General features: G+C 37.2%; 1 protein-coding gene across 1 annotated transcript; it reads left to right on the top strand.

Moving 5' to 3' along the window:
* The first annotated feature begins 12,601 nt into the window (after nucleotides 1-12,601).
* On the top strand, nucleotides 12,602-12,988 carry LOC138893160 (uncharacterized). The gene has a single exon (XM_070176933.1). It carries the CDS (start codon nucleotides 12,602-12,604, stop codon nucleotides 12,986-12,988), a length of 387 nt encoding a protein of 128 aa, XP_070033034.1.
* The last annotated feature ends 683 nt before the right edge of the window (nucleotides 12,989-13,671 follow it).

The raw sequence follows: 13,671 nt of genomic DNA, 5'->3' as shown, positions 1-13,671 counted from the left end.
TCAAAACACTGATCCGGGTCTGTTTGCTAAAAATGATGACCAAAGTCAACTCAATTGAGTTTTAAAGCTCTAATTCACATTTTAATTCATTTTTCACCTAAAAACTTTTCGAAAAATTTTTACGGACTGCACACTCAAGTCGAGTAATGGTAAATAGTGCTTAGATCACATAATTAATCATTAAATTTAAAGATGACATTTTGGGTCATCACATTCTCCACCTCTAAAACAAACGTTCGTCCTCGAACGGAGTTAGAAAAAGTACCTAAGTTGGTGAATAAGTGTGGATAACATATGCGCATATCATGCTCGGTCTCCCAAGTCGCCTCCTCGACCGGATGACCCCTCCACTGAACCTTCCCGGAAGCAATGTTCTTTGACCTCAGCTTTCGAACATGCCTATCCAAAATAGCCATTGGTTCCTCAACATAAGATAGATTCTTGTCCAACTGAACCGAACTGAAGTCTAGCACATGAGACGGATCCTCGTGATATTTTTGAAGTATAGAAACATGGAATACCGGATGACCGGTAAAGAGACTAGGTGGTAGTGTAAGTTTGTAAGCCACCTCTCCAACTCTCTCAAGAATCTCAAAAGGCCCAATATACCTAGGGCTCAAATTGTCCTTCTTCCCAAACCTTATCACACCCTTCATAGACGAAACCCGGAGCAATACCCGCTCACCAACCATGAATGCAACATCATGAACCTTCCGATTCGTATAACTTTTCTGTCTAGATTGGGCTGTACGAAGTCAATCCTGAATCAACTTAACCTTTTCCAAGGCATCCTGAACACAGTCTATACCCAAAAGTCTAGCCTCGCCTGGTTCGAACCAACCCACTGGAGATCGGCATCGCCTACCTTACAAGGCCTCATACGGAGCCATCTGGATGCTTGACTGGTAACTGTTGTTGTAAGCAAAGTCCGCAAGTGGTAAGAACTGATCCCAAGCACCCCCAAAATCTATCACACACGCACGAAGCATATCCTCCAGTATCTGAATAGTGCGTTCGTACTGCCCGTCCATCTGAGGGTGAAATGCTGTACTCAACTCTACCCGGGTACCCAACTCACACTGTACTGCCCTCCAAAACCGTGAGGTAAACTGTGTACCCCGGTCAGAGATGATAGATACTGGTACACCGTGAAGTCTGACAATCTCGCGAATATATACCTGAGCCACCTGCTCTGAAGAGTAAGTAGTAATCACAGGAATGAAATGAGCTGATTTGGTCAGCCTATCCATAATCAGCCAAACTGCGTCCAACTTCCGCTGAGTCCGTGGGAGCCCAACAATGAAATCCATAGTGATCCTCTCCCATTTCCATTCTGGAATCACTAACTTCTGAAGGAATCCACTAGGTCGTTGATGCTCATATCTCACTTGTTGACAATTTAGACACCGAGCTACATACTCCACTATGTCTTTCTTCATCTTCCTCCACCAATAATATTGCCTCAAGTCCTGCTACATCTTCGTAGCACCCGGATGTATGGAGTACCGCGAATTATCAGCCTCCTGGAGAATCAATTCACGAAAACCATCTACATTAGGCACACATAGCCCACCCTGCATCCGTAATACATCTTCATCTCCAATAGTGACTTCCTTGGTATCGCCGTGCTGAACTGTGTAATTAAGGACAAGCAGATGGGGGTCATCATACTGATGTTCCCTGATACAATCATAAAGTGAAGACTGAAAAACCACGCAAGCCAAAATCCGACTCGGCTCGGAAACATCCAATCTAACAAACTGGTTGGCCAAGGCCTGAACATCCATGGCTAAAGGCCTCTCTACTACCGGTAAATATGTTAAGCTACCCAAACTCTCCGCCTTACGACTCAAGGCATCGGCCACCACATTGGCCTTCCCCGGATGATAGAGAATGGTGATATCATAATCCTTAAGCAACTCTAACCATCTCCGCTGCCACAAATTAAGATCCTTCTGTTTAAACAGATGCTGTAGACTCCGGTGATCAGTGTAGATTTCACAATGGACACCGTACAAATAATGCCGCCAAATTTTTAAGGCATGAACAATAGCTGCTAACTCCAGGTCATGTACAGGATAATTCTTTTCATGCACCTTTAACTGTCTGGACGCGTAAGCAATCACCCTACCGTCTTGCATCAACACTGCACCGAGACCAATACGTGACGCATCACAATACACAGTATAAGATCCTGTACCTATAGGTAATAGCAATACTGGGGCTGTAGTCAAAGCTGTCTTGAGCTTTTGGAAGCTTTCCTCACATTCCTCGGTCCATCTGAATGAAGCACCCTTCTGGGTCAATCTGGTCTTAATAGTTGTTCATAATCAATTACCGAATCATCAATTAACTTCATGTTAACGAAAATCTCATTTCAAACTTTCACAATACTGATAACGAGACACGAGGCATGAAGACCTCAAACTTATTTACCCAAATTAACGAGTCACATTTAACGCCACCTAGGCGGGCACCTACCTCGTAGGTTAAAAATTAATAATTACCACACGAATTTGACAACTATGCACAGAGAATTTCATATAAGAATTTTCAAATAAGCCTAACAGGCATGACTCCCTATTAGTACTATAGTATAAATTTAATTTCACAAGGGAGAACTTAAACACAAGAATTTTTCTCACAAGGATCTCGTCCTTTTATAACTTCCACCGCAGCTCGTAGCCCGGTTTAAACATATCAATTTATATAAAAATGTGAGGATCTCGTCCTCAGTTCTGAATCACAAGTAATATGCACATCGTGCCAATTGCAAATTTCTATTTTCTCCTTTTAAATAATTTCGGTTACACCAAATCACAACACATAATGAACCCCATACCGGTAGGGCATATAATTCATAATTTGCAATTAATTATTCGGAATTTACATCAAAATTTACCGAAATGAGTAACAAAAAGCCACATTTAGCCTCACAGCTCTTATTAGTGACCAACACGAAATGATAGGCGTAGTTATCTCCATAAAATCTCCCAACAGGGGTAAACACATAAGTAAATTATAGAATTATGAAGCTCACTCATAATTGGAGCACAATAGGAAGACTCATTTCGATATTGAGAACCGAATCAACTTAAGGAAACTATTCCTTTATATTAAATCGAGGTCGTACCTGTAACGACACCATCTGATGTAGCGACCTCCGCCATACCGTAAAATAAATATATCAACGGCTGGGTCTCCACCTCTAGGATGCCTTTTACCCGTATGTCCTCCACCCTTAACTGGTCGTGTGGGTGGTGTAGTAACTGCAATAGGGCACGTAGCCTGAGTGCTTTGATGAAATATGCCTCTCCTAAGTTTGAAATAATTTTCTCATGATGTGCCTAGTATCACCGTATTCATAACAACCCTTTTGCGGATTAGGCTGCTCATATTGAGTCTGTGCAGATAACTGGAATAACCATTGTAGGAACTCATGTTGGTGGTGCATTAAAAGAACTTACTGGAGCACCCCGAGTAATCCGATGTGCGGACTCGGCTGGCCGACTGCCCGAGCCCCCTCCATAATAATTTATACTTGCAGAGTAGAATCCACCGAATCCCCCAGAACCTTGAGACATCTTGGTCTCCTTAGTTTCCCTTCTTCTTTTTTTTTTCTTTTTTTTTTTTCACCCCGAACACATTCTAATATCTTGGCAATTTGTACAACTAGCAGAAATGAAGTATCAGCTTGTAGTTCCCGAGTCGTACAAAATTTTATGATCATAATTGAGTTCTTTAATGAGTCTATGGACTCGCCCTCTGGGTGTAGGAAGCAAAGTAGGAGTATGACGGGCTAACTTATTGAACTTGATGGCATATTTTGAAATCGTCAATAGTGACATGACGCAACCGTTCAAACCCTATGCGCCACGTATTACGGAGAGTCCAAAAAACAAACTCTTTCAAAAGCATTTCTGAGAACTGAGCCAAGTGGGCGGTGTTGCATTGGCTGGTCTGCCCTCTTCATAGGCTTGCCACGAACACTGGTGGAGAATTATTTCTCCCAATGCAAATTTCTTCTTTTGTTATACTGACTCTACAGTGTTGAGCTGATCCATTTCTTAACATACTCTTTGATTCTTCTTTGGGGTAACCCTTACCCCTATTTATACACAACGATCACAAAAGTAGAGCTCCATACAGACAAATCTTGGCACGAACTACATAGTCCAGAATCTCGTCAACAACTATACTTACTCCGAAGCACTCCAAAATCTGCAACAGTCACGTCCACGCTGAGTAGACCTTCTATAAATTTAGAGTTCTTTCTATAATGGTATTGAAGTATAGGATTATTAAGGAGGCGGACATGCCGCAAGTCCCAACCTTATCCTCTACAAAATCTCAGGTCTTAAACATGTGTAAATTTTAGGGAACCTTTCAGTACCACATATATACATTTCAGGCCAAAACTGATATAATACATGACCCGCAATCCACCCATTGGTAGTGGACTCCCCCTACTCAGCACGAAGTCATAGGTCACAACGTCCAATGATCCTCAATAATAACCTTTACAGCTTGTATAAATTAACCAGACGCCAACATCCGTTACACCCCTACATAATTCACTAGGTGATCTCTCAATACGTCCGCATCTTCAGTCGGAACCACACGTTGAGGCAATGTTTGAGCATCTCTGGCTCCCTCATAGTCCATATACGACATTACAACCGTCGACGCACAACTGATACCGAGTGCGCAATGTCATACACGAGTGGATACAAAGGACGCACAACTGATACCAACTTGTCACGACCCCAAATTCCCTCCGTAGGATGTCGTGATGGCACCTAGTCTCTAAGACTAGGTAAGCCTATCAATGAGGAATAATAATAAATATCTGAAATAAATAAACTACAATTCAAACAATTTCAACTCCCAAAACCCGGTAGAAATAAGTCACAAGCTTCTAAGAATTTATTCTTAATGTCTCTATATGTCAAGGTCTAGATAAAATATAAGGAAGCAACATAAAATGATAGAAGGGGACTCCGGAGTCTGCGGACGCTGGCAGATATACCTCGAAGTCTCCGTGCGCAGGTAACTCAATGACGTCTAGGCTGGTAAAATGTACCTGGATCTGCACAAAAAGATGTGCAGAAGCGTAGTATGAGTACACCACAGCGGTACCCAGTAAGTGCCAAGCCTAACCTCGGTAGAGTAGTGACGAGGTCAGGTGAGGCCCTACTGAAATATAATAATGTCATGGTAAAATATTTATCAATGTAGTAAAATAAAATGACATCAAAAATGAATCAAATAGTATGTCACATTTAATGACACCAAATAATTGCAAATAATATCTCGTGGAAATCAAAACAGAATTTCCTTCAACTTTATAAAAATCACAATAATAATCAAAGGCAACTACGGCCATAAATCAATATCAACAAGGGCACTCCCGAGGTACCGCCTCGTAGTCCCAAATCATAAATAAATTCACAATATCTCATTTTCTTATATCACCGCGAGAGCCTTCACAATTTATTTAAAGAAAATATTTTTTTCCGAAATAGCATCCCGCGTTTTAGCCACCCTTATCACACCGCATGACTTCTAGTAGTTCCCCTACTAGCCACGCGTATCAAGCCACCCTTATCTCACCGCATGTGTTTCAACACCCAGACCTTATACCACAGCATGCGTATCAATATCACAATATATCACAATTTGCACCTCAAGTGCTCAAATAATTTAACTCGCCAAAATAATTCAACAACAATATTTTTCCACAATAAAGAGCTCACAGCTCATGCCAAAATAAATCATCAATAATAGTTTTCCACAATAAAGAGCTCACAGCTCATGTCAAAATAATTCATCAATAATATTCTTCCACAATAAAGAGCTCACGGCTCATGTCAAAATAATTCATCAATAATATTCTTCCACAATAAAGAGCTCACGGCTCCCTCACAATGAGTATAAAAATATTCAGGAGTAAATAATATAGGAAAATAATATTTCAAAATCTTTACTACGTTGCTTCAATATCAAGTTTAAAAATGTCAAATACTTCATATTAATAATATTTAATTTAAATAAAATCAACCTTCAAATAATGCACAGAATAAAAGAAACCAAGTTTTAACTAAACAGGTAAAACAATTAGTAAGAAAAGATCAAACAAATTTGAAGTATATATCTCACATCAATGATGAAGAATATAACAAGATAAAAATAATTTAATAAATGCGCAATAATGATCTACACAATTTAAAAATATAATCTTTCGTAAATTAACCCGTGTACACACTCGTCACCTCGTGCACATGACTTTCAACACATTTCAATAATCACATCAATACCAATCCTAGGGAAAATTTCCCCACACAAGGTTAGACAAGTCACTTACCTCGACTTGCTCCAATTTAACCAAGTATTATGCTTTTTCTCGAATTTCCGACTCCGATCGACTCGTATCTAATCATAATTAATTAGATACAGTCAACAAAAATTATAGTAATCACTTTCATAAGAAAATATTACATTTTTATTAAAATCCGAAATTAGCTCAAAATTTGCCCGTGGGGCCCACATCTCGGAATCCGGCGAAACTTATAAAATCCGACAACCCATTCAATTACGAGTCCACTCTTACCAATTTTACCAAAATCCGATAACAACTCGACCTCCAAATCTTAAATTTTCGTTTTTGGAAGATTTTGCAAAAATCTTGATTTTTCTTCCATAGATTCACGGATTCATGATGTAAATGAGTATGGAATCATGAAATATAATCAATATAGGATAAGAAACACTTACCCCAATGTTTTTCCGTGAAAATCGCCCAAAAATCGCCCAAGAACCGTGCTCCAAAAATCCAAAACGAAATGAATGAAATGAGCATTTTTGGTCCTTAAGTTTCTGCCAATCCATCACTAAAAGTCAATTTTTCGTCACTAAAAGTCTACCAGAAACAGCTCTACCAGTCTTACTTTAATTGATCATAACTTTATGTACAAATGTCCAAATGATAAATGGTTTAACTTTCTGGAAACTAGAATCCACCGACTACAACTTTTATGTTTTGTAATTATTCCGATTCCTTATACATTGCGAGATATAAGCTCCCAAAGTCGGCTGCATGCATCAGAATTTCTGGCAAAACTGCTCTACCAGCCTTCATTCAATCCGTCATAACTTTCTGTACAAATGTCCAAATAATGCATAGTTTAACTTTCTGGAACCTATAATCATACGACTACAACTTTCATGTTTTGCACATTTTCTGATTCCTTATGAATTGCGAGATATAAGCTTCCAAAATTGGCTCCACGCACGGAATTTCTGCAACAGAAATTTCTGCAACAGAAATTTCCAGCACTCTTTGTCCGAAATCCATTCCGTTTACCTTCCGAAATCCGCCCGAGACCCTCGGGACCTTAATCAATTATTCCAACATATCCCAAAATACCATACGAACTTAGTCGAGCCTTCAAACTATATCAAACAACATCAAAACGACGAATCGCACCTCAAATCAAAATCAATGAACTTTGAACTTTTAAATTCTATATCTTGTGTCGAAACACATCAAATCAATTCGGAATGACTTCAAATTTTGCACACAAGTCATAAATGACATAACTGAGTTATAAAAATTTTCAGAATCGGATTTCGACCCCGATATCAAAAAGTCAACCCCTCGGTCAAACTTCCCAAAAATTCAACTTTCGGCATTTCAAGCCTAATTCTACTACGGACTTTCAAATAAAATTTCGATTACGCTCCTAAGTCCAAAATTACCATACGGAGCTGTTGGAATCATCAAAATTCTATTCCAGGATCGTTTGCACATAATTTGACATCCGATCACTATTTAAACTTAAACTTTTAATTTTTCATCAAAATTCCATATCTCGGGCTAGGGACCTCGGAATTTGATTCCGGGCATACGCCTAAGTCTCAAATCATGATACAGACCTACCAAAATTGTCAAAACACTGATCCGGGTCTGTTTGCTAAAAATGTTGACCAAAGTCAACTCAATTGAGTTTTAAAGCTCTAATTCACATTTTAATTCATTTTTCACCTGAAAACTTTTCGAAAATTTTTTACGGACTGCACACTCAAGTCGAGTAATGGTAAATAGTGCTTAGATCACATAATTAATCATTAAATTTAAAGATGACATTTTGAGTCATCACATATATAGTATATGTTAGTGTATTCATTATTTGTATTACAAAAGTGTTAACGAATTACATTTATATTATTTAGATAGTAAATATAAAAGTAATTCGAAAGTTTGACCAATGTTGACGTAATAACCGACCAACTTTGGTCGGTTATTTTGCAGAAAATAACAATTACCGACCAAAGTTGGTCGGTAAATGCTTCCCCTACATTAACCGACCAACGTTGGTCGGTAATTTTAAATATAAATTCTTAAATATTATAAAATATTTTAAATAATAAAATAATTATTAAAATTTAAAAAATTGGATCCAGATTACCGACCAACGTTGGTCGGTAATCCAAAATTTTCTTGTTTGAGACCAATTTACCGACCAACGTTGGTCGGTATTTAGTTTTTAAAAAATATAAAAAAAAAATTTCCCAGTTTCCGTCCAACCTGGACGATTTTTGGTCGCTTTTTTTGACCGACTAACTTTGGTCGGAAATATTTGATCGATTTTAGCAGATTTTTAGTAGTGTTAGCAAGTCATCACCATAATATACAGTACAAATTTAATTTCTTTTAAAGCACCATATAAATAGATGCGGAACTAGAATTTAAAGTATATGAGTTTTGAACTTGTCACTGAATCTATAGCACGTCTTAGTTACTGCTATTTGTATTTATATATATTTAATGAATTTTCTAATACAAATACAAAGTCTAAGTAAAATCTACTGACTTTGTCCGGACCCGTAAATAATACTTTGCCTCCGCCCCTCCCTATAAATCTCTTGGATGTGCAAAGAAAGATTGCATCACACTTTCAACTAATCTTCAAATAAGTACTAATACTATTTTTTTTTACTAATATCCAATTTGTTTATTACCCCTGAGCTCAAAAGGGAGGTCATCAATTGAAATAACTTAACAATTAGATTTATTGTACAAATCATAACCAATCCAAAAACATAGTTTTTGTCATCAGCTTTAATCATGTAATTGTAGCTTTCATATGGATATATACTATAGTGATAGCAGCAGCTCCAAGTTTGGTGTCCCACCTTGAAATTGGACTACCAAATTCAACTAAGGAACTTGTATTAGCTGAGGATGTCATGCCACTAAAAGTGTGTAATAGTTGAAATTTAAGGGACCCCTTAAAAAGAAGCAAATGTTGCCTAAGCAGTTGATCAGTCAAAGGGATATCAAACCAATCTACTTTCTCTTGAATATTTTTTATTTAAGAATTTGACGCATGAAACACTAAGAAAATGTAGTACAATAACAACGATAACTCAATTCTAAACAGGTCGACTATATAAATCATTTCTTACCATATGGTGTTAAATGCTGTACTCTATTCAGTTTTTTTTTATATAAAAAAAAATTAGTTCGTTCAATCACAAAAATTCTTATTTAAAAAAGGCATAAGGAAAATCATGCAAGTCTTTTTATGGGTTCATACATCAAAATAGCATCGCACAACAGCAATAACAATATATTCATTACCTAGTATATTTTTACATACGAGATCTGGGCAGGGTAGTGTGCAGTGGCGGATGCAAGATTTCCGCTAAGGTTGTTCAAAAAAGGAAAAAAATAAAAAATTAAAACAAAAAGTGACTAATGGGAATTGAACCAACAACCTAACAAAATTTTTGAACTCTCTTGACTAATGACATATGTTTTTGGGTTGTGTCAAGGGAATTCAAACTGAATTTTGCGTTATATGTACAGTATAATTTTTCGGTGAAGGAGCTTCGGGTGAACCCCCTTTCCGCCCTCTAAATCCATCATGTTAGTATGTACACAAACCTTACCCTTATTTTATGCAGGTAGGGGCAAGGAGTCACAACCATAAAGTTGAAATGAAATATCAATAAAAGAAATCTTCTTTTTTCTTAATTTTTTTAAAGCTTTTGACTTTAAAGGACTTATAGTTTGTGGGGAAGAATTCAGTTAAACGCACTTCCCTAACTGAAGTGACATTGGTGAGGTTGGTGGAGTTGGGGTATTTGATAAAATAGCAGATTTGCAAGTTTAGTTCACCAACTAAACGATAAAATCTATTTTCAGCCAATAGGTCTTGGTTTGCGCCTTGAGATTAGTTTAGATTTTCTGCTTACGGTACATAACTAATTCATTAACAACAGTAACCCGACCGTTGTACATACACAGAATTAAAGTTATATACACTTACAAGGTAAAAAATATTAAACTATCAAAGCAATTTAATCGATTATTACTCTATTTAGAAAGTATGATATATATGTTGAGAGTCTATCGGAAAACAGTCTCTCTGTCTTAGAGTAAAGTCTGCATACACACTATCATTCCCAGACCTCACCCGTAAGATTACATTGAATTTCTTTTTGTTGTTGTTATTAGAAAGTATGATATATGATGCTTGACATGAAAAATTATCTTTTATTATAAATCAATTTAACTGATAGAAAATTCTACCCTCTCAATACATATAATATAAAGTTAATTAGATATGTTGTTGGGCAAAACATGGCCTAAATTCTTTTTATTTTTGTTTTTCGATTTTCTAGGAGGGGATTAATAAACTATGGCCTCCATCCATTTCTTTATGCAGAAAGCAATATGGCGAAAAAATGGTCATGTGGTTAACCAAGTCAAACTTTAACAATAACCTAGAATAGTTGCCGCACTCAACTGAACCATTTGAGTTAAGAATTATCTACAATATTCATCAAATAGTTTAATATAAAGATCAATTACTGCAAGTAACTATTAATAAATATGTTGTTTATACCAAAAGAAATAACAAAACTTAGATTATTGAATTTTCCTGCATCCAATTTCATACACTATAGCATGTTTAGCCAATTTCTGGAAAGTTGTATTTTTTTTATTTTTTATTTTTTTGAAAAAATGGTTTCTTTAGATTCTAGAGTTTCAAAATAAGCAAATTTAGGAAGCTTGGCTGCAAAGCATTCGACGTGTGGGAGAACAAGATTGAACTTAACAAGATATACCATACATATATACAAGATATATGCATAATTTTGCGACGAATAAATGTGAAAATGATGGTTTACTTATGTAATTCAGAAATCAAATAATTAATGGGGTGGCTGAGGTCGGGGAGAAGCAGTGTGACTTTAGTATTACATTAATAGCGTAAAAATATTTTACAATATTAATGCAATTTTACTGATTATAGCATATCATTGATTTATTTATCAGGTAATATGTCAGGTTTAGTAGGCAGAACTATCTATTGTTATAAGTCAAATTTTATAATCTTATAATATAAGAAGATTTTTACTACTAGTGCATGTGAAAATTTGAAAGACAAGCCAAATGATTAGGGTCTCAATCGATGACTCAATATAAGGAGTTAAAACAAATTAAATAACGAACAAGAGAGTGTTCATAATTAGCGGACATAATTGAACATCAACTTCACATTTTCCAAAATTCTTATGGGCAAACATCCTTTTCATCTACCAAGCTAAGAAAATAAAAATTCTTTGGAACTGCTATAGATATCACTAATTTTCAGTTTTAAAAAGTCTTTTCTCAAAATGTCAATCCAAGATCTCAAAAATTCTTAGAAAAATATTTATTCTTAGATTGGAAGTCGAATAACAAGAGAATAGTCAGCATACATCTTATAGTCGAATAAAGCGAAAATATTTATAATTGGACTTGTTCGTTCGTACATTTGGGAGAGGGTGGTGGAGAAGAGAGTGAGGACAGGTGTATCTATATCTGAGAATCAGTTCGGATTTATGCGGGGACGGTCAATTACAGAAGTCATTCACCTTGTGAGATGATTGGTGGAGCAGTATAGGGAGAGGAAAAAGGACTTACACATGGTTTTGAGAAGGTTTATGACAAAGTCCCGAGGGAGGTGCTATGGAGGTGTTTGGAGGTTAGTGGAGTCCCGGTAGCATATATTAGGGTGATTAAGGACATGTATGAAGGTGCTAAGACTCGGGTGAGGACTACGGGAGGAGACTAAGAACATTTCCCAGTGGATATGGAGTTACATCAGGGATCAACCCTTAGCCCGTTTTTGTTTACACTAGCGTTGGATGTCTTGACACGTCACATACAAGGGAGGGTGCCATGGTGTATGTTATTTGCTGATGACATAGAACTGATTGACGAGACGCGATGGGTGTTAACGCTATGTTGGAAGTTTGGAGACAGACGCCGGAATCCAAAGGTTTCAAGTTGAGTAGGTTGAAAATTAAATACTTGGAGTGCAAGTTTAGTGAGGAGAGACATAAAGAGGAAGTAGAAGTTAAGATTGATACTCAAGTCATTCCCACAAGAGATAGTTTCAAGTATCTTGTGTCTATAATCCAAAGCAACGGAAAAATTGACGAGGATGTTACTCACCGCATTAGAGCGAGTTGAATTAGATGGAGGCCAGCTTCGAGGGTTTTATGTGATAAGAATGCACCGCCTAGACTTAAGGGCAAATTTTACATGGTGGTGGTTAGACCGGCTATATTGTATGGAGCTGAGTGTTGGCCCGTCAAGAAGTCTCATGTCCAAAAGATGAGCGTAGCAGAAATGAGGACGTTGAGATGGATGTGTGGTCATACCAGGAAAGACAAGATCATGAATGAAGTTATTAGGGACAAGGTGGGAGTGGCACTCGTGGAAGCCAAGTTACGGAAATCGAGGCTGCGATGGTTTGGGCATGTGAAGAAGAGAGATATAGATGCCTCGGTTAGGAGGTGTGAGAGGTTTACCATGGCGGGCTTGAGGAAGGGCAGGGGTAGGCCTAAGAAGTATTGGGGAGAGGTGATTAGGCAGGACATGTCAGTACTTCACCTAACCGAGGACATGACTAGCGATAGGAAGGCGTGAAGGTCGGGAATTAAGGTGGTGGATTGACAAGTAGTTGCGAGTTTTTCATAGGTTCACCAGTAGAATATAGTAATATTCTTGATGTGGGTTGAAAGTTACTTCTCTATAGTTTTTTATTGTATCTGGTACTTTGCACCCACTTCCTTTGTTTTTGTAAATTGTTAGTGAAATTATTGCTCTATGATTTGTTATAATTTGATGTTACTTTTTCTTTCCTTTTACTGTAATATTGTTGCTCCATGATGGCTACTATTTGATGTTCTTTGCTTATCGCCTTTCTACCCTCTTCCCTCCTCTTCTTCCCCTCTATTCTTTCTTTTCATCTTTTCTTGAGCCGAGGGTTTATCGGAAATAACATCTCTACTTCTCCAGGTTGGGGTTAGGTCTGCGTACTTACTACCCTCTCCAGACCCAACTCGTGAAATTATACTAGGTATGTTGTTGTTGTTGTTGCTGTTGTTCGTTCGTACATCAGAAAAGTTAACATACGCCTCATTTGAGTTATTATTGTACGGTATATATTTTCACAAAACTCAAAAATTTAAATATTGGGAATTTCTAATTTAGACCTCTTTTGAGAAAGGGCCTCATCACACACGGGGACACCAGTTAATCCAGCTAGATACTAGTTTATCCGGCGGATATACGAGTATTTAATACGAAGAAAAGACTCGTATAAAAGG

The sequence above is a fragment of the Nicotiana tomentosiformis genome, chromosome 5, assembly GCF_000390325.3.
Source record: "Nicotiana tomentosiformis chromosome 5, ASM39032v3, whole genome shotgun sequence".
In the NCBI taxonomy this organism is placed as follows: Eukaryota; Viridiplantae; Streptophyta; class Magnoliopsida; order Solanales; family Solanaceae; genus Nicotiana; species Nicotiana tomentosiformis.
This window is presented reverse-complemented; position numbering and strand designations above follow the sequence as displayed.